The following is a 21,828-nucleotide window of genomic DNA, read 5'->3' as shown; positions in this document are numbered from 1 at the left end:
AGAGCTGAATGGGGGATGGGTGGGAGAAGATGGATAGAAGGTTGGGGGCGGGGCTGTATAAACTGCCGAGCCCAGTTCTTCCTTTAGCGCCAAAGGCTGGAAAAGCAAACTGGGACCCCCAGCCCAGGGCTCTCCCACCTCTGTGCTAAAGAGGGCAGAATTGCTGACGAAAGTAAAATGGGGAGCCTTTCGGAGCTAAGAGCTGGGTTTTTTGTTGTTGTGTTTTGTTTTTGTTAAGCAGGTTCTCTATTTCCCACCTCCTGGAGGTGTTAAGAGAAGCCTCAAAGACCTGCGCCCCACCTCCTCAAACAGAACAACAGACGCTATTTTCAATCACTGTTCTGGTTTTTAATGGGGTGGTTCTTTCTGGTCACAGAGAAAGGAAGATGGACCATCAGGTAGACAGAGTCAGGGAGTGGATGAGGGAGCCAGAGACCCCCTCTGAATAGTGCAACAGGACATGTGGATTCATAAAAGGTCCCCCTCCCCCATGATCAGTGGGGAATCATTGCAAAAATATCTCTGTATACAAAAGTTAGATATCATAGTTGACTTTCCAGAACATAGTATTCACATTATTGAAAACAGTAAGATTCACTTTTTTAAAAACACAGAGCTGAAAACATAAATAGGACATTTTAGGGTCCCAAAAGCCCAGAGAAATGGACACACCCATTCTCAGTAGCAGGAGCAGCTTGGAGGCCAGAGAAGTTCAGAGTCTTTGAGGTTCAAGGTGGGGGTCTGGGCCCCTTGAGATGAAGTCCAATAGCAGCCTGAGCCTTTTCAAGTCTTTTAGATTCATAGCAGCAACTCCAGGAGGCTTGGGCCAGGTTTGGAGGATGGGAAAGGAGAGGGAACCTTTGAAGAAACAGAGGTTGTGTTCTCTTACTGCTGGGAGAAATAAGGGACACGTTCTAGGAGCGCGTTCCCAGGATGCCCTGGGCACATGAGGTGGTTCCACATTCCAGTTTCGGTGCCTGGCGGGGATGGGAATGTGTATGAGAAGAGTTTCCATCCCTCCCTTGGCAGGAAGGCACCGTGCACAGAACGTACTCATCGCAATGAGAGAGACGGGTACTGACACGAGTGCTCTTTCCAGATTTCTGTGGTCCTACCACGTGTACACGAAACAGAAAACCTGGACTTGGCCATGGGCTTTCCCCTCTACTTCCCTACTCTTTTCCCCTCTACTATCTTCTTAGTTTGACAGGGCTGAGACACTGAACCCTCAATACATTTCGCTTGCTCATTTCCCACATCTGGCACACCCCAGGGCTTAATTGCAAAACACCTCACCCTTCTGGGCTAGGATGCTGGTCCTGGGAGGCAGGGGAGAAAGCGGTCTCCCCTCAGGGTGTTTCTGGGCACATCTGAGAGCCTGCCCAGGTGGGGCGATGCCCCCCATCCTCAGCTGAGCTTTGAACAGATCCCTAGTGCCTGTCGGTAGGCCTCGGTTACCTCCTGGCAGTCCCCCAGGGAAAAGCAGCTCTCCCCTAGGGAGTCCTGCCGCCAGCGCCTCAGGCCCCTGCTTCGGGGGCCCTCTGCGGGGGGCTCTTCAAGCCCCATGAGGTTGTCCACAGACACACAGCCCCGCAGAGGGGGCTCGGGGAGCCAGTCGGGCAAGTCCAGCTGGTCAAAGGACTCAGAGGACAGAATGCTGTCCTCACTCACAGCCCCTGAGGGGCGGCTAGCCCGGGAAGCAGGGCAAGGTGAGGCCAGTTCATTCAAGGAGCCGAAGGCGGTGGGGGCTGCGAGTTCCAGCGTTGTGCGGGAGAACTTGCCGTTGTGTTTGAGGATGCCCTTGCGACGGAGCAACAGCCCTGAGGCCTGCGGGGGCTTCTGCTCCACGGAGTCCTCACTCATAAACACGTCCCCTGCATCCAAGAGCTCCCCAGACTCGCTGGGCTCAGGAGAGGAGTAGTAGCCAGATTCCCGCTGCCGAGACTTCTTGAGGATGCCCTTCTTGGGGAGCAGGGGGGCAGGCTGTCCTGGGCTCGCAGGAACTTGGCTGGGAGCAGAGTCCTCCCTTGCCCACTCTGAAGAGGCAGATGCCTTCTTCTTGAGAATGCCCTTTGGTAGCTTGAGGTTGCCCTTGCTAGGGCGAGTGGAGGTGTCATCAGTCGGGTCCCCCTGGAGAGACTGGGCCATATCATTCTCTTTGCGGGACTTCTTGAGTGAATGCTGGCGCTCTATGCCGGAGACCACGTTCCCGCTTCCAGGCGTGTGCTGCTTGAAGAAGCTGCATACCTTGGCCCCGTTCTCCAGGAGGGGGCGGGAGGACCGCCGGAGCCAGTCAGCCATGGAGGCCCGGCCAGAGTCGCTGCCAGGGCGCCCTGCCTCCTGCTCTCCCACACAGGTGGCATAGCCCCAGTTAACCCACCAGTGACTGGCCACATCCTCCAAGGTGGCCCGGCGGGTGGGGTTCACCATTAACAGCCACCGGATCAGGCCACAGGCATCTGAAAGACAAAAGACAAGGAGCTTCAGATTGGCAGCCATGAGAACGGGAACCCACAGTCCCCTCTCACTGGCTTATCCCCACCTGTGCTAAGACACTGCTCACTTCTGTGTCAGATATGTCCACTCCCACCTAGGGCTATACGCATGCTCCAGCCAGGCCAGGTCCCAGGTTTCCTGCATGGACTTTGCTAATTTCCTCTTCCATCCCACGCCCCGCAGGACTCCGGCCACTTCATCATTAGCTTTGTTGTACGTTAGTGGGTATCTTCCTTCTCCCCACTGAAATGCAACCTCTGAGGGCGTGGCCTATGCGCAAGGGTAAACCAAGGATGTCATACCCTTCTTGCCTTCTACTTTATAGGTAAAGGACAAAAAGATTTCTAAGGATAAGAACAAAGGCAGTAGGGAGTAAGATAACTATAGCAAAGAGACTCTAAGTCAGATCTTAGGAAGCGCTTTCCACATATAATCAAGCATGCCCACAAGGGAAGGAAAAGATATCCCCTCCATGCTCAGGTCACAGACACTGCAGGCAGACGTGACAGCAGATGGTGGCTGGAGGGAACTCTCATCCACGGTGGACTGTCCTCTTCACCCGACTGCCACTGTTTAACTCCTGCCTCAGGAATTCGCTTAGGACAGCCAGGCCTGGATGAGAACACCCCTCACTCACCGGAGGGTTTGGGAGGCTCCCGGTAGGCTCCGTTGCTGATCTGTTTCACCAGCGTCTTATGGTCCTGCCCGTCAAAGGGCATGGTGCCATGCACCAAGATGTAGAGGAGAACACCCAGGGACCAGCTGTCCACCTGCGAAAGGGAAGGGGGGATCAGCAAGGATGCCCACATGCCACAGGCTGGGGGGCTTCCGGCCTCACTTCCGTATCAGAAAAAAAGGGGTACACGCCGGAGAACTCAGAGGCCAGCTCATCTGAGAACCACCTTCCTCTGGTACCCAGGAGCAGAGCGGTGACGCTGCGGGAGGGACTGAGGCTCATGGGGGCAGGTGTCGTCAATCCTTTTGGGAGGGGTTGCCGCCAACACAAGAGCGGTGGCGAGGTCACCCCTGCGGGGCCAGGAGTGGGTGGCTGGCTCGGTGCCGGGGAAGGTGATGGGAACTAGGAAGGTGAGGGGCACAGAACTAGACTGAGAGTCAGGAGACTTAAGTTCTTGTTCTAGTTTTCCACTCTTCGCTAGAGGCCTGGCACTTCACTACCCTGGGAGGTAGTGAGGCTGAGCTATATGCTCTGAGAAAGGCAGTAACTAGGAAACCAGCCCGCCTATCTCACAGGAGCTAAAGTCATGGGAAACAGCTGAGGCGGGCCGGCAGCGGAGGGCGGACACTCACCTCTGGGCCCGTGTAGGGCTTCCCATTGACGATCTCTGGTGAGGCGTAGAGGGGGCTCCCGCAGAATGTCTGCAGGAACTTGCCTTGGTGGTAGAGGTTGGAGAGGCCAAAGTCAGCGATCTGCAGGAATGGGTCACACACAGTCATGCCAAGGCCTGGGTTTTCTGTAGCTCTCAGCCTGCCCCTCTCCAGGCCCCAGTAAGAGAAAGGGGTGCCCATGACCCCCACCGCTACATTGGGCACTGCCAACACAGCTCAGGCCCTGGAAGAAAGAGCCCTGCAGAGGTGTGTCAATGAAGAGCATCTAGGAAGAGGTGTGTGGGGGCTCTAGGGTCCTCACTGTTCCCAAGGCCCCTGTACTCATGTTGTACTCCACTCCAGCTGTGCGTTCTCCTGCCTATGCACATCCTCTCGATCCGGCAAGCCCACCTTCTCTGGGAAGCCCTCCATTGCCCTAAGACCTCTTTCTCCCACAAAGTCCTACAGTTTCCGGTGGCTCGCTGTAGCCCCACTCATCAGTTCTGTCTCTATATCAATATGTTCCCCATACTGACCTCCTACTGCCCCACCTCTCCTGCAGTTCCTAGCACAGGTGTGACCCATGCATGGGGCTCAGTGGGAAGGTCTAGCAGATGGAGGGCAAGAATCAACATCTGATGCCAGTGTCATGGTCCTCAGAAGCGAGCCTTTCCAGCACTGAATAATCATGCAAGGCTAGGCTGCCTCTCCTAGCAAAGGCTCATCTATGTCTACACCTGGGCGGGAACACAGGGTCAGCCCAGAATGGACGAGAAGCAATGATGAGGGCAGAACAAAGGTCATGATTGTGGTTATAACCCAGGAGAAGGAATCTATTATAGGAATCCTTGAGCCACCTGACACTGAAGCCTTGTGAAGCTGCAAGCCCATCTTCTTGCTCCCTAGAGAAACCCCATCCCGCCTATCCTCAGATAGAGGCTGAGGCTAGTACCTTGCCTGATCCTGACCTCTTCACTCCCAGCAGAGGGTCTTATGTCCCCAGGGCAGGGCGGGGCTGTTTACGAAACTCTGGCTCCTTTGTTTATGGTTTTATTGGCCTCTTATCAAGCTGTTACCAGTTGAAGCCCATAATGAGGCAGATGATTGGTGCGGATGGGAGAATTACTGCCTATCTGAGTTATGTGGGTTTATTGGTTCTGCCCCCAACCCCCATAGCATCAAAGCAAGCCCCACCTACTCTGGGAATTGGCTGGGAAAGGGGAATGAACTCAGTGCCAAGGCGCCTCAGGCCACTGGAGAAGAGGCTTTGTCCTCGATTCAAGAAGATTCTGAGAAGGGTCCAAGTGCAGTCAGAGCCCTCTCGGGCACCTTCAGGGGCCAGCCTGGCCCACTCCCCATTCCAGCTCAGAGATCTGAGTTTATCTCATCAACGTGCATTTCTCAGACCTAAATTTAACTACTTAGCATGGGAAGTCAGCAGCTGCAAGAAGCAGGAAGTGGGTGCTGGAAATCTTGGTCTTTGAGGAAAGGTGTCAAAGGTCTACCTAATTGAAGCAGAGTAAAGTGTTCACATGTGCGTGTGTACACGCAAGTGGGAAGAACTCAGGCCATGGCCCTCTCCCTGTCAGTCCCAAGGTTGTGAGCAAAAGCCAACCCTAGACCTTGACTCCTGTCAGCTTTGTGACATCAAGAGCACTGGTGGAGGAGTCAAAAGACCTTGGTTCTAGCCCAGGCTCAGCCTCTAGCTAGCCATGGCACCTTGTGCAAGTCACCCCTTATCTTGAGGTCTCAGTTTTCCATACATACAATGAGATAGGAACCAACACATAAGTCTGGGATTTGCTTGAATCCTCTGGAACCCCTTACGGGCTTAGAGAGAGACTTGGCTAAGGACGGTGCAGAAAGGCTGGGGAGAAGTGGGAGAGCGGCTGGAAATGAAAAGTGGGGCTCACCTTAATATTCCCACTGGCATCTAGGAGGATGTTCTCCAGCTTGAGGTCCCGGTGGACAACCCCATTCTGAAAGAGGGAGGGAGGAAGGTCAGAGGAAGGTCACCAGGGAGGAAAGGGCATGAGGGCCTAGTCCGGAAAGGGAGGTAAACACAAAGGGGACCGGGTTGGGGGAGCACAGGTAGGCTGGGAATGTCCATCTTTATTGGTACAAAGTATAAGAAATCACAGGCCCTTCCACCCCGGGCCAAGGGACTCAAAGCCAGACACCACATTCCCTAGGCTGAGAGTCCAGAATCGAGTCTTGCCTCTGCTTTGTCTCCCTGTGCTATCCCAGACGAGTCATGGAATCTCTCTGGCTCGAACCAGCCCGGGAGCCCAGGGACCGCCCTGAGGACAGGGCTGGGCGGGTAGCGGCTCACCTGGTGGCAGTAGTGCACGGCAGAGACGATCTGCCGGAAGAAATGGCGGGCGTCACGCTCGCTGAGCCGCTGCCGCTCGCTGATGTAGTCGTACAGGTCACCCCGGCTGGCGTACTCCATGACGATCACGATCTTGCTGCTATTCTCAAACACTGGGGCACAGCAAGGCAGGACATCAGGCCCCACCAGAGTACACTGCTCCCCAACCGGGGTCCACTGGTCGCTCCCTGGACCCAGACCAGGCAGAACCTCCCTCAAGGAATGTCTGCTAATGGGGCAGGAGAGTGGCGAGTAAGGGCAGGAGAAGGGCCTTTGAAGCTCTCAAACCTTCCAGGAGCAATGAGTTAAGACCCAGGGAACTGGCTCACCCTCCCTTTCTTTGGAAGTTCAGGCTTTGGAGGATTCTTAAAACTACCCTGCAAATGCCCAGGAAGGCAGTGACATCACTGGATGAGAATGAAAGGTAGGCTCTCTGGTTCAGAATCTGGTGCTTTTTTGCCTCGTAACCTTGGGCAAATCTCTTCTAGATCCATCAGGAAGAATGCAGGTTTGGGTTTGAATTCTGGCCCCATCACTTATTAGCTGGGTGACCCTGGTAAGTTATTCAACCAGCATTCCTCAGTTACCTCATTTGAGGGGTGGGATAATAATGGCAAACTCTTAGGGCTGGGGTGAAAACTAGACAAAGTCAGTGAGAACTCTGGGACTGGCTGAATAAGCACTCAATAAATGGCACCTTCTGTTATGTTTATTATCAGCGTCCTCATATTTATACTTGACTAATAATGCCCATAAAATGCCTGCCTTGAAGATCAGAAGAGGGATAAAAGTATCAAGTGGTTTGTAAACTATAAAGTACCATAGAGAGCAGAGATATTCATCTCTTCCAATATCTTCGACTTCTTGCCCAGACAACTGCCAGGGCCTTGTCTACAGAAGCGATCAATAAATATTTGATAATTAATTGACTGGTTGGGCTCCTGGCAGTCAGCCTGCCCTAGCTGGCTCATCAACATGTGTAGGAGGGGCCCTCTTGACACCTCGGGCCTTGTCCTGGCTCCAGCCCTCTGAAAAGGTAGGGAATGACTGGTTCACTAAACTGGCCCTTCGGCTGAGTATGTGTCAGAACACGTATGCCCCTGACATCACATCTTTGTGTCAAACGAGTCCTAGGAGTTTGGCTTGCTCAGCCAGTCCCAGAGGCTAGCCTGTGAGAAGGAGCTGAGCAAGGCAGCTTCTCCCAGTAAGAGTCCCAAGTCCCAGGCAGTTGGATACATGGCCAGGAGGACTGAGCTTTTTCCCTAGGGGACAGTGAGTAAGTGGCCCTGATACATGGTGGCTTAGCCTCCTGGGGGTTGCCAAGCTGAGCCTCCACCCCTGTGGTTCTCCATATCTTTGCAGCCTTTGTGCCACGAAATTGGGGGTCAAGAGCCAGCACATTCTGGACAGAAGCTAGGTTAGAGGTCAGTTTCCCCACCTTCCCAGTCCATATCTCCTGAAGGCTGTGACAGGATGGGAACGGAACTGGGGGAGCCCTGCCAGACACAGAGTAACTGTGACGGTCCTATGTCTGCTAAACTTGAAGGAGAAGTCACATCTGGAGTTTCAAAACTAAGTTGCTGGGCCTGGCTGGAGATATACGTGTGGGGTAGAATTCACTCACTCATTCATATACTGCCCCCCCAACCACCGATACTCTGTCATCTGTCCACTCTTCCCTGGGGGAAATGCACAGAGATACAATTAACTTTCTCAGCCGCTTGCCTGGGCTCCTTGAGGGACAGGCTCAGGCCGTGAGGCTATGTCAGTGGCTCTGCCCTTAGTCTTCCTACGAATAGGAGAGAAGACTCCTCTCCTACTCTTCACCGGGAATATTCAGATAGAGGGCAAAGCCACAGGCTCCCTTTCCTTCCTCCTGCTGCCGCTGTCCCTTGTTTCCATCTAACAGATAATTATGTAAGGGCTGCAAGCAGACAGGTGTGCGTGGGAGGGTGCTCCCCCTCTTTCCCTCGTCACCCTCTCTCACTCATCCTGTTGTCTGGGTCACAGGGAACAGGGCAGCTGGAGTGGAGAGCCAGCACTGATGTCAGAGCAAGAAAAGGCTGAGAGAGATGAGGAGAGGTGGGAGTCAGCCCCATGGCAGGAATGATTCAGACAGAGTACAAGGCAGACTCCAGGAGGCCTGGCTCTTGGGACATATAAAGAATAGCACCCACGTGCCTGAGACAGGTGCAGGTCTATATATGTTTCAGCCTTCTCATATTGCTGAGGGTCTCACTGGGGTGGAGAGGTTATGTTCAAGTATGGAAAGCCTAACAATGACAACAAAATAGCCTACAATCTGTTGAGTTCCTCCCATGAGCTGAGTACTCGGTGACATTTAATTTGATCTTTACAACTACCCTGTGACATAGGTAGGGTTATCCCACCCAGACACTAAGTTGAATTAGTTGCTGGGTTTCAAATCCAGCTTTTGCCCAACTTGAAAGCCTGTGTATCATTTCTTTGTATCATCTGTTCTGACTGCCTCTACACACACACACACACACACACACACACACCTGCGCACACCGCGCCTTTTATGCCTTACATACACACTCTGAGCTTCAAATGGCCCGCCTCTGTACCTTCATGGATGGCAATTATATGGGGGTGGTTGAGTGATGACATGATCTCAATCTCTCGTCGAATGTGCATCAGATCTTGTTCATCTTTGATTTTGTCTTTCCGGATCGACTTGATGGCCACCTGGGAACAGAGAATGCAGGAGAGTGAGCAGGAAGGTCTGGCAGGTATAGGTGTGCCTGAGGATACTCTCAAAGTCCTGACTCTGCAAAAGCTGCAGGATGCACCCAGAGAAACCACTTCATCCTTCACCAGGAAGGTCGAAGAGAGGCTGGAGAGCATCTTCTCTAGAGCAGGTTCTCAGCTGGGGTAGGTGTAGCGCATGTCAGCATGAAGGAATAAGGGCTACAGGTGAACAAGGAAGGTAACAACCTGCATTCGGAAGGCCGACGCTTTATGATTTACAAAGTAAATTTCCCATACTATACCATGAGCACGAGGATTTGCTCACCATTTGATCCCTGACGCCAAGCATAGTGCCTGGCACACAGCAAGCACCGAATAAGTGTTTATTGCATTAGTAAATAAACTGGCACTCACAACTGTCCTGGGAGGTGGACACAGAAGGTATCATCATCCCTATCTACAGGTGAGGAAACTGGTACCCAGAGAGGTTAAATGATCTGCTCAAAGTTATACTGTCACTAACTGGTACAGATATGGATGAACCTTGAAAACATTATACTAAGTGAAATAAGCCAGACACACAAGGACAAATGTGTACAAGTCTAACTATACAAGGTAACTAGAATAGGAAAATGCATAAGGCAGAAGTAAGAGGTTACCAGAGGAGGGGAGAGGTAGAGGTGAGGGTGGCAGGGTGGGGAGTTACTGTTTAATGCGCATAGAGTTTCTGTCTGGGGTGATGAAAAGATTTTAGAAATGCAGAGTGGGGATGGCAACACAACATTGTGAATATACTTAACGTCACTGAACTGTACACTTGAAATGGTTAAAGCAGTGAATTTTCTGTTACATATATTTTACCGCAAAAAAAAAAATTGCCAAAAATAACCACCAGTCTCTTCAGTCTAGGTAAGGAACATCCCTCTCCCAGCAACAAGTAAACAAACAAACAACTAGACATTTACAGAGTCCTCGGGGCTTTGTTATCTTGTCTGTAAAGGTGAAAACACCACGTAAGGATTAAACCCCCCACGGTGGGGTTCAGGAAGGGCAGAGTGAGGCAAGAGGATATGAAGAAAGAGCTGCCAAGATGTCAGTTAAGCGAACTGCTCCATCCCACTCAGGACCTTGGTGACAGAAAGGGGAGGATAACAACAGAGCAGGTGGCGTGTGAGTGTGATGTGTGCAGAAGATACTGCCTGGGGAGTCAGAGGACCTGGTTCTCCTCCAGGCTCTGTCATTGTCCCCAAGGGTGAGTCCCACCCCCCCTCAGAGCCTCGGTTTTCTTTTCTACGAAACAGGCTCAGTGAAGATGTGTGAGGTGCTTTCCTGCTCTGATTCTGTGAGATGAGCCATACAAATGCCACGAGGCTGCACTGCGGGCATCAGGGGCTTGGCAGGGGTGGGGTGTCACAAGGCTGGTCAGTTCCTGTCAAGTTCTATCTAGGACACAAATGGTAAGTACAAGACTTCCTCTTCATGGGAGATGGGCAAGTTATGAAAAATCTGAAGGCGCAGACTGAGATAAACAGCTCCTCATTCAATTTCCCAAGAGTGCTGGCCTCTCCTCAAGGTTCAGAAGGAAACAGAAAAAAGGAAACCACTGCTGGAAGGGAGGGGCCTCTAATCCTCCCTTTCACAGGGCTCTGGAGGCAGACAATGGCTTCCCGCTCAGGCACAGCAGACAAGAATGCGGAACAGCGGAACAGCGTAATCCGTAAGAGGAGCTGCTCAGAGCCCAGGGCCCGGTCACCCTGGCAACGGGCAGGGAGGGCGTGCCCTCCGCCCTGCTCCTCCCCCAGAGCTGCCTCCCTGAAAGAGGGGAGTCTCAGCTCTCTGCCCCACCTGAGCAGGGAAGCCAATGGCAGCTGGAGGGACCGTCACCATGGAGGTCTCCCCCCAGGATACTGAGGAGGCCCACACTGCAGCTGCAGGTGCCTTCTTCATGCACCCCCGCCTTCTTCTCCAAACCATCCCCATGAGCTGAGCGGAAAAATCCCTGGTTTAGGATTGGACATGGGTGGGATGGGGAGGAAGGGGCTGGAATTCTCCTTGGTCTCTGAGGATTCAACCTGCAGCAATGTCCCTGCACACTCCTCTCTCCATACCCTTTTTCTCTCTGTGAAGGGAAGATTTTATAAACTAGTTCTTCTCTCTCTAAAATTCTTCATTTTAAAAATCAGACAATAAAGTGCTATGAGCTCTTCAGATAAAGGGCCACAAAAATCATATAAATCACATATCTAATGAAACAACTATTTGAGAACTTAAGATGCACACATATACAAAAACTAGGCACATCTTGGATGTGTAATTGTGTATACACGAATACATACAACAATGGGAGAAATCATCCTAGGCTTAGGAGGCAGAGCTCTCAAGAAGACAAGGCCTAAAAGAAATGAGGTGCCTCCAAAATAAGGGGGTCTGAGCGGTGCTAGAAGAAGACCATGCATGGATAGAGGGTAACAAGTCAAACCCCAAGATCCATTTTTTTCAACTTTGGAAGCCTATGAGTCTAAATCAGAATTATTAATCCTGAACGAACAGCTCCATTCTCCTGCAAGCTTGTGCTCTGGCCTCAGGAGCTGAGTCAAGGACCCTTCAGTTATCCACATTAGGTCCTAAGACAGCACAGCTTGGCTGGCACTTCCTAGGAAGGAAACAAGTTATGGCATCGGGCCTCCACCAGACAAAACAGAGTGATGTGTCACTACCTTGGTGGGGCTGGACCACTGTTTCCCAGCCAATTCCAGCCCCATGGCATAGGCCCCTAGCTACCTGCTGGCTGGCCTGTCAAAGTAAATTAGATGTAGCAACAGGCCCAGACAGAGCTCCACACACAGAAAGCGCTCAATAATTGTTTGCTGGTAAACACAAATCACAAATAGATATTTATTAAGTAAGTCACTGGGCTGATCCCTGACTGATAGGACCAGTGCCCAGGCATGGGAGGAGAGTCAACCTCTGTTACAAGGACTAATTTTGAGAGACCTTTGTTCTCACGTGCAAGAGAATTGAGCAACCATTCTCTATAATAAAAATATATTGACTAGAGCCAAGGAGGAACCAGCCAGAGGTAGGAAGACCACATGCCAGTAAAATCCTGGTTCATCTCAGTATAATTAATAGTGCCCCTTTTACTCCCCAAAGTACTCAAGATTAGATAACATATGGACACTGTACTCAGAAAGGGCAGGGAACCCAGGCACAACAACGTATGACAGTGAAATGTGAACACCAGATCTGTGGAGTAAGAGTCAAGAGCCCAGGCTGCTCATCCTCATTTGGCCCTATGGAGCGATGCAATTCAAGACAAGTCACTTAAGTGATCCGGTTATCTGGTCTGGCTGGTTTTAACAACTTTACCTGAAAAACGAAAGGGCATTTATTCTCCAAACATCCGCTGGACACCTACTATGTGTTATGCTAGGTGTTAAGACAGCCTCTATGCCAAGGCCCTCAGTCCAGGAGTGCCAATTAAATCAAATCCAGTCTAGTGTGACAAGCACAACAGTTGAGGTTCCTGCCTGTGAGGGGCTCCAGAAGCACCAGAGAGAGCTTTTTTTTTTTTTTTTTTTGCCTAGAGTAGCAGGGAAAACCACCTGTGGGAAAAAACTTTGTTTTAGATCTTGAAGGATGTGTGGGGTTTGCCAAGCCAAAGAAGGGCAAGAGGGGCACTCCAGGCAGAGAGAGAGGTTTGAGCAAAAGCCAGAAAGAAAGGAACCATTCACAAATTTGCACATCGGGATCTCTAAGCTCCCTTCCAAACGTTGGCACAATGCTAGCATCTTCAGAAATGGGTCACCTGCTATTACACCAGGAAGGCTATAGCCAAGGATTGTTATAATGGGCTTGTTCAGAGGCCGCATGCTAGATCTATGTTAACAGGCCTGAGCAAAATCCCTATTGATACTGGCCCAGTGATTTCTAACCCCCGCTGCTATGCATGTTGGAAAGGCAGCAGGGCTAATTCCCTACCCTATTTTGCAAATGGCAAGCATGGAGTCCATAAAGGTCCACTGACTCTTCCAAAGTTCCCTGACATATCAAGGCAGAGTCAGGATCCAAGATGGAGGAATGCTGCCTGGAGAAGATGCCATCTCAGAACACAAAGCATCCTTGCAGATGCCCTGCCCTCCCTCAAGCTCCTTGCCTCCCACCCCTGGAGAAGGGAATTCCCCACATCCTGCCTTGGGCCAGTCTCTGCAGTACTACCAGCCACCCCCATCCCACTTACAGATATACAAACATGCCAGAGAGATGGGAACTGGGACTCAGTTGATTAAACACTGTCTCCCACCCCCAAACTCAGATCAGGAACGATCTAAATTCAGCAGAAGATGGCAGAAAAATCTTAGAAAGGGAATATTTAAAAGTTCTGGTTCCACGTCTCCAGAAGGAAGGTGCAAGCTGAGCATCTCTGGTCATAGCTATCACTAGGAGTTGGAGTCAAAATCCTTGACTCCTCTCTGGCCTTTCACAGAGCAGCTGCCATTTGGGAGGCGGGACAAGGAGCTGGAGGATGACCCATTTAGATAATGAAGGAGAGGTTGGGCTGTGCCGTCGTGGGCTGGGCAGAGTGGGGATGGGCCTGTGGGGTAGGGGGCTCAGCATCACACTAAGCCTGCCAGAGAACCAGGCAGGGAGAGGAATGGGCTCCCGGAATAAGGGGAATGTGAGTCCCCTCAATCCCATGCTGTGCCCACCCCTTCTTGCCACCCTCCTGCCCACTCTGCCAGATTGCTGGGCAAGGTGCTTCCCTGCCCAGCCCTCTTGTGTGGTTTGGCCAGAGCCCAAGGACAAGTGTTGCCTGCAGCCGGAGCCTCCTTCCCTGCTACTGAGCAAGCAGGTGCAGGAGGAGCTGGGAGGGCAGCATTATGAAGAAGAGGCCTTTGGCAGCTGGCTAAGTAGGAACCCTTCTCTGCAGCAGGGGCTGAAGGGGATACTAGGACTCTGAACAAAGCAGAGACCAAAGTGGTTAGGCTTAAGGAAGCTGAGCAAACCCATTTTCTGCTCAGGGCAGGACAGACCCAGGATGGGTACCTCCACTCCAGGACAGGTTCGAAGCCAGCCTTGCTGGGATAACAACACTGTGGGTATCAGCTACTATGCTCAGCACTTTACATATATTATCTTATTTAATCCTATGAGAACACCGTAAAATAGGAATTATTATAATCCACACTTTATGGATGAGGAAACTGAGATACAGAGAGGTCACACAGCTGGTAAACAATAGAGCCGAGATTTGAATGCTTGCAGTCTGACTGCGCTAAGCAGCCTTCCTGACGAGGTAAAAACCAGGAATGTAGTATAGGTCAGCCACCCAGGATCCCTCAACAGAGGCAGTGTGTGCGGGGGTGGGAGTTGGTTCTCAGTGACTCCTCCGCTCTCGGCACTGCCTGGAGCTCGGGGAAAGGCAGCTAGCCTCTGAACAAGCCCATTATAACAGAGTTGGAATGACAACGCACTGGGACAAGCCTGGGCTCGACTCAAGGGCAGCTCCCAGACCAAGACTCAGTATTGGTCATCTAGGACTGGGGTGGTCAAATCAGGGGCCTCTGTTGCAGGTATGCCACTAATCAGCCACAGAATAAGTCACTTCCCCTCCCTGGGCCTCCATTTCCCCATATGTCAATGAAGGAATAGGACCATCTCAGTCATTTTCAAACAGTTTGAAATCCCATGTAGCCATCTAATACATAAAAGAGACAGAAGCACCCCTGCTCTAGATTACAATCCTCTTGGGCCCCCTTCATGTTCCTCATGGCACCCCTGGAAGGTGACTTCCATGTGGATCATCCCAAAGGTCTTGGTGGACTCCACCATTCCCAGGCCCCAGCAGGTGTTTTTCTCTTTAGGGGGAGGGGTAGTCAGGGAGCTGGAAGAGTCACAGGAGGAAATGTCATTTGGATACCAGGAATGTACTTGGAGACTAGAAAATCCAGAGCAAATATTTGTTTTTCCTTTGATGCCCTCCTGGAGTAGCCATTAGCACTGCCCACCTGCCCTTCCCTCCAGACAATCCCATCTGGCCTTTGATAATCTCATCTAGCCAGGCAGGGAATGGGAAATGTGCTAGAAAAGTGGAGAGAAAATTGGGATGGGAGTCACCCAGCAGGCCTTCCTCCGAATTTAGCCCCCACCAACAATCTCAGTTCATTTTGAGGGAGGTCTTGGATGGCTCCCAGGCCCTTCTCTCCCACTAAGGCACCAGGTCAGTCTCTCTTCCAGGAGGACTCCAGAGGCAGGAATGAGGGTGGGGTGGGGAAGAGGACTCCAGAAATGAGAAATCATGAGCACAGCAGGTAGCTGCTCTTCAAGGGGGAAGAAGACCCCCGAGCGAGTTTCTAGCAGAAGCACAGGGTGGTCTATGGATCAGGGAAGTTCAGAAGGGGTCCCATTCCTACTGATCTTGGCTCCCTGCATACAACAAAAGGCATGAGGCCAGGGAGTGCCTTCTGAATTCTCTCTGTTCTGATGTAACAAGAGCTGGAATCTCTGCCCACAGCCACTGAGGTTTGAAAACTGAAAGCTGGTTTATCTCATTCCAGAATCAATGTGATCTCTCTCTCTCTCTTTCTCCTGCTGGCACGAACACACACATGCAGTGACCCAGGTCAAGAGCCCGATGGGAACTCTAAACTCCCATCTCAGTTTCCTCAGTTTCTGGGTCCCCCAGTCCTCCCAACCCAATGTGCCCCACAACACGAGGCAGGAGCCATGAGCAGCTATTTTCCAGCTAAGCCCCTGACAAAGTCTGGGCCCAGCAGTCTCAAGCCTGGAGCCTCACCAGGTTTCACACTTTACAGAAAGAGAAAGAAAAAGAAAGCCAGGAAGTATATGATTGCCCAATAGCTGTAACCTGGCAGCAGGCAACTGGGGGCCATGCCAGGCATTAGCAGGAAAAACATCCTCGGTCCTATTGACGGGCCATAAATCCACCTCCTTTCTCCAGCATCCACTCTCCTTTGCCAATGAAATGACTTCCTGAATTCAAACCAGCTACTGGCTGTGAAAGCAAACAATCTGGGGAGGCGACTGCAGCCATAACCAATAGGGCAAACCATAGCCACACACGTGCATGTCTCATAACCAGCACTCAACTGGATTTGGCAAAACAATCCCTAGACCACCTGCCCTGACGGGCTTGTTAAAATACAGAGTATTTGCCCCATTCTAGACCTTCAAAATAAAATCCTCTGGGTGTGGAACCAGAGAATAAGTATTTTAAACAAGCACCCCAGGTGATTCCTATGCACATTAAACTCAAGTTTGAGAACTACTGCTACCTAACATTTGGCATACTTGCCATCCTTTCAGGACTGGCCTTTCCAGATACTGATATCAGTTCTCACTGTGGGTTCTACATGTCAGGAACAATTTAAATTCACATTTGCATCTCATTCAATCCTCATAGCCTGTGTGGGAGGCCTTGTTTTCTCCATTTTTGCAGAAGGGGAAACAGTACAGAGATAAACTGCTCAAAGTCCCACAGACTACTACTCCCCATACACACACACCAAAAGCTTCCTAAAACAGCCCCAAAGCCAAAGGTATCTTGGGGCACAGTGGACCTTGCACCAGGGCCTGGTTTCACATTTCCCAGAATAGAAAGCCCATCATAATGGAACTTCCACTCACTCTGAAAGCTGGAAAGGACCTAAGTGTCAATCCCGCTCCTACCACTACCCCCGTGTACATCTCCGTAGTATGCTGGAGAACCGGACAGCTCATTCATTTTCTCTCTCCCTCTCTCCCTCTCTCTCACTCTCTCTTCCTCCCTCTCCCTCTCTCCCCTCTCTCTCCCTCTCTCTCCCTCTCTCCCCTCTCTCTCCCTCTCTCTCCCTCTCTCTCTCTCTCTCTCTCTCTCTTTCTCACACACACACACACATACTAAACCCCTACTATGATCAGGTGCCTTCTACTTTCTCTTTCCATTTCACTCTATTGGATAGTCTGTTCCAAGCAAAATCCAACTTAAGTCTCATCTTCTTTAGAAGGCCTCATCCCAAGACAGGACACTATTCGTCTCCTTAGGCACCCTAAAACAACTGCCCGACCCCCTCACTTATTGGCCATCATCACATACCGTCGGTGTTGTTGGGATTCTCAGGTCCACGACCATTGTCCCTACAATCATGGACAGACATATCTGCAATGCCCCAGCGATGCAACTTCAACATGGTAAAGACTGAATGGGGCCACTCCCCGGAGCAAGGCACTAGCCCCCGGCCCAACCTCCGCCGGCCCAGCCTCAAGCCGCCAGCCGGGCCCGGCCCTCGAGAGGGAGCTGCACTCACCAGGCGCCCCGAGCTCTCTCGCGCCTTCTTCACTTTGCCGTAGGTGCCCTTGCCCAGGGTCTCCAGGAACTCGTAGCGGTGCCGCAGGTTGTGCTTGTGGTGGTGCCGCTTTACCGCCTGCTTCTTCATCAGGGGCTTGGGAGACTTGAGCCCGTCCGGCAGGGCCGCGGCGGCGGAGGGAGCCGGGCCGGGATACCGGGGGAAAGCCAAGGACTCCATCGCGAGCTGCAGCAAGGGCTGAAAGGGGACCCGCTGCGGGGGTAGAGCTAGATCCGGGACACACGCCCCGCGGCCAGCACGGGAACTCTCAGCCGCCCCCGAGCGCGCCCAGGCGCCGCATTCCAACTTGCTATAAACGCTTGGAGTTGGAGGTACTGGCCACGCCCCCCAGCGCCCATTGGTCCGCTCGCCGGCTACGCGTGACCGGGGCCGCCCGCATTGGTCCGCTCAAGGCTCCGGCCCCGCTTCCTCCCCTCCGCGTGGCTGGAAAAGATGTCAATGGGGCCACGCCTACCTGAGCCCCCCGCCCCCTCCACCCACTCCTCCTGGACAGGCAGAGAGAGTAAGGGACGCCAGTGGAGACTGCTTCGTGGGATTGGTACTTTTGGGGTCTGAAACCTTTGAGGGGCCCTGGAACTGCACTTGCCTCTGAGTGGCTCTTGGTCTTGGTTGGAGCCACCTGTTGGCCTTCTATGGTGCTGTGTTCTCAGTTAGCACTCCACAGCTACTAGAGGCCACCAAAATATTTCTCCATCCTGAGTAATTTGCTTCTCTCCAGCCAAAATCAGTAAGTACTTCTTTAAGACTATAGCGGGAGAAAGGGATGGAATGAGATGGAGGCGGACTCCAGCTAAGTGGGAGAAGTGGTGGAGAGCTGTTCCAGGGTTCTGAGTTCATCTGCCTTCAGTTAGATCAACCCTAAATGAATCCCAGAAATTCAGTTCTGGAAAGTTCTTACCTCTTCATCAAAGAAGGCTTCTAGGATTGAGTGAGTCCCTCAACATGTGGTAGAATTTACGAAGTGTTAGAAGGAGATGGAGAGAACATTCATTCATTAAAAATGTACACTCCTACTATTTAACTTGTAACCCTAAATGTGTAAATAGCTGCCCACCCAAAATATTCCTCTCTGTGATTTTGGAGTCAGGAGAACTGGTGGTAAGTTATGAGGTTTGGCTCGGTTTTTAAGATCTGAAGCACTAGGTCCAGAATCCCCATTCTGAATGTCACTTAGAGTGAAATGAGAATATCCATAGGCTCTTCTCTTCCCTCTAAAATGTGGACTGTAATGGGAAGAAAGAAACATTTCCCCTTGATTCTTCATGATAACTCAGTCTTGTAAAGTGGGTATTATTCTGCCCAAGACCGCACAACTGTTGGGGCATAGCTGAGATTCAGACCACTAGGAGAATGGTGCCTCCAGCTGTGTACTCGGGGCATGCTGAGGATCAAGAAGGACAAGATCCCCAGTGACTGAATTTTGTATTTAGTGTCTGCCCACTTTTCTATTTCTACTGGTGCTTTGATCCTTTCTAGTGTGAGTTAGGGGTAGAGAATGGGGACCTTTGTCCTTTTGTGGCTGGAGAGGATCCACTTATACAAGAAATCAACCCCCTTCCCCAAATCTGGAGGGCTACAGGAGGTGGCAGCCAGTTTGGCATTCTTCCCTCTGACTGCCTCCTCTCTTGCTTGGGTTGCCTGCAAAAATAGATGATGGTTCCCTTGACCTGCTGTTTCCTTTCTCCCTTAAGATCGGCATCTATTCCTGGGAGCCCAGCTAGCTGGGACCATCAGGATGGATTAGAGCTCTCAAGAAGAAGCGTGGGTATTATAAGAGCAAGCACAGGGCTCAGTGTTGGGAAACCTGAGTTTAGTACTGACTGATACCAAATAGTTCTGGGGCTTTTACCAATCCCTTATTCATTCTATAGATACTGGTGTCCACTATGTGCTGGGCCTAGGGATATGATGGTGACAAGACGGACATAGTCTTTGCTCTGAGAGAATTCTCAGTCTAGTGAGAAATAACAAGCAAATCCTAGACAAAGAAAGATGTGTCCATGATGGGGGAAAACAGAATGCCCTTGGGGTGTATAACAGGAAGGAACCCCTAACCCATACAGGAAGAAGTTGATCAGGGGCAGATTCCTGGAGACAGGGCCTTTTAAGCTGAGACCCGAAGGATGTGAGACAGTGAGCTATATGAATCATTTCCTCATAAGTAAGATGGAAGAATCATACAGACGAACCTAAGGTTCCCTTTCAGGCTTAATCTAGAGTCTTATGAATGCTTTCAGGTGTCCCCAACACCTAATGCACTACTAGGCACAAAAAAGGCACTCAATAGGTGCTAGGAACCAAAGGAATATGAGTGAAATGGAATTCAAAGGCTAAAGTGAAAGCATCTACAGATGACCAATTTCCCTCCATTATATTATCAGATAAATTGGCGATGGCAATGGGGGTTAGATCAACTGTTACCCTTGCATCTTTCCTAATCCCACTTCAGCTTCCTTTGACCAGAATGTGGATCCCTATTTAAGGGGCAAGGCATGGATGACTAAACACCCCAGAGAAAAGAGATCTCCCCTGTTTTAACCAAAGCTCTTGTGGGACTGCAGAAAAGGGCTTTAGTGAAGAGTGGACCTGGCTGCTATCTGTCCACAGCAGACAGGCGAGGGAGGCAGACAAACTCGGAAATGATCTTAACTAATGAAACTCAACTCGAATTCCTTAAAGAGAGACTGAATGCCTGATAGGGAGCCTAATTATGTCAGGTGACTGCTGCCAGCAGATCCTGGGGGAATTCCTGGGTCACGTGTTCCCAATGTGCCGGGAATCTGGACTGAGCTATTTCAGTCCTGCCTGCCCCACCATCCAGTCCTGGGAAGAGGAAGGCTACTCCCCACCTTCCACTCCCACCCCCATGCGCGATCACTGATCAATGTCTGAAGGGCTGTGAGGATTAACTATCTGTTTGGCCTATGAGATGCCACACTATGAAAACAATTAGGAACAAGTGTCTGCCCCAGTTTTTATACATGTCACAATCTGTGTGTGTCTGTGTGGGTCCTGATGTTGGAATGCGGCTCTGAGTAAGGACTGTGGTAATGTGTGGCGTGCAGGGTGCTAGCAGGGGGGCAGGAGAGGGACACCAAGGGCAGGCTTTGGGGTGAGTTGGGGAGTGGGGGGTGAAAGCAGTTCTCCTGAAAAATGCTTCCATGGTCAGTCTTTTTTTCCCCTTCTTTGATGCCCCCTCCTTCCACCCCTGACCTATGGATGTTGCTGTTTCCCTGGCTCCACCTGGGGTGCAAACCCAGGACCTTCTGCGTGTAAAGCAGACGTGCTGACCACTACACTATGGAGCCCCCCCATGATGAGTCTTGAGGGATGCCTATGATTAGCTCCCGCTCTTAGGAAGTTTACAGTTTAGTAAGGGAAATAAGATAAATGCATGATTTACCATATAATCCAAGGCAGAAAGTGGGAAGGCTCTCAAGAGAGGTACAAAGCGCCATGCCGGGCTGACAGGGTGAGTCTTATTCTGGCTCAGGGGTTCCAGAGTGGGCCTCACAGAGGCCTTGAAGGAAGGATAGGATTTGGTAAACTGTGAGGAAAGGCCTTCAGGGATGGGATGGGGGAGATTCAGAACGTGGTGGGGGCAGGAGAGAGTAGAGAAGGGTCAGCCGAGCATTCTCTGTTTCTGAGGAGCTAACTCCTCATTTGGAATTTGCTTTAGTATGAATGCCTGAGCCCCTCGTCCCTTTTCTCTGGGAAAAGGGCTGCAGGGCTCAGCTCACCACCCAATTCCAGCCCGAGACCTCAACCATCACATTTCGTTTCCAGACCTTAGTTCCAGCCCTCAGTCACCCTGGGTGGTGGACAATACAGCCTTAAAGATACTGACCTTCCCCTCTCAGGGACTGGTGGAACTTTCCGGATAAGAACCTGCACATTAGAAGTGGCCTCCCAAGATAGACTGGGAGGTGGGAGCCCAAAGAGAGAGTTATAAATCTTGGAAATCTTTGGCAAATTGGCATTCCTGATCCAATGCTGCCCTCTTCTGACAAAACTAAGCCTAGCAAGTTTTATGGGATGCCCAGAGCTGTAACCATAAATTGGGGTCTGCTTAGGCAATTTGTTCCTTCAGTGGTCCAATCATTCATTTGTTTATTCGTATATTCATTCATTCAACAAATATGTACTGAGCAACTACAATAATAGGTATAATAATAAATCTAACATTTACTGAACCGGGCCTGGTTCTGAGCATCCTCGATATAGTGTCATGTCCTAGACAACCCACTCCTAGCTTGCAGTAACAGAGCTGGGAGGCAATGTCGGTTCGATGTCACAGCTCATCCTTAAGGATTGCATTGCCTTGTGATGTCCAAATGGGTTCAAGAAATACAAGATGGAACTAATGAGCTGCGTATAGTCTACATTTTAGTAAGGCTTGCCAGGATTTTAGGGAAATTTTGTGCTGCGAACACCAAAAACAGTCCCAGGCTCTTGATTACAATGGGGATGTTGTTCACAGGCTAGTCCTGGGAGGGATGTGACCCAATGAGAAGCTAGCTCTTCTCCCCAAGCCAGAGAGCTTGCCCCGACTCCTGC

At 51.1% G+C, this 21,828-nt stretch overlaps 1 protein-coding gene across 1 annotated transcript; it reads right to left on the bottom strand.

Annotated features, from left to right (window-relative positions):
- Nucleotides 1-326: 326 nt before the first annotated feature.
- On the bottom strand, nt 327-17,556 carry NUAK2 (NUAK family kinase 2). The gene is made up of 7 exons (XM_039881776.1): nt 17,212-17,556; nt 8,782-8,902; nt 6,155-6,306; nt 5,736-5,801; nt 3,805-3,924; nt 3,134-3,266; nt 327-2,459 (listed from the first exon to the last, which is right to left on the bottom strand). Exons 1-7 carry the CDS (start codon nt 17,428-17,430, stop codon nt 1,408-1,410), a joined length of 1,863 nt encoding a protein of 620 aa, XP_039737710.1. The 5' UTR covers nt 17,431-17,556; the 3' UTR covers nt 327-1,407.
- Between the last annotated feature and the right edge of the window lie 4,272 nt (nt 17,557-21,828).

The sequence above is a fragment of the Pteropus medius genome, unplaced genomic scaffold (genome assembly GCF_902729225.1).
Source record: "Pteropus medius unplaced genomic scaffold, Ma_sr-lr_union100, whole genome shotgun sequence".
NCBI classification, from domain to species: domain Eukaryota; kingdom Metazoa; phylum Chordata; class Mammalia; order Chiroptera; family Pteropodidae; genus Pteropus; species Pteropus medius.
Note: the sequence above shows the minus strand (reverse complement) of the source record. Positions and strands in the feature narration are given on the sequence as shown.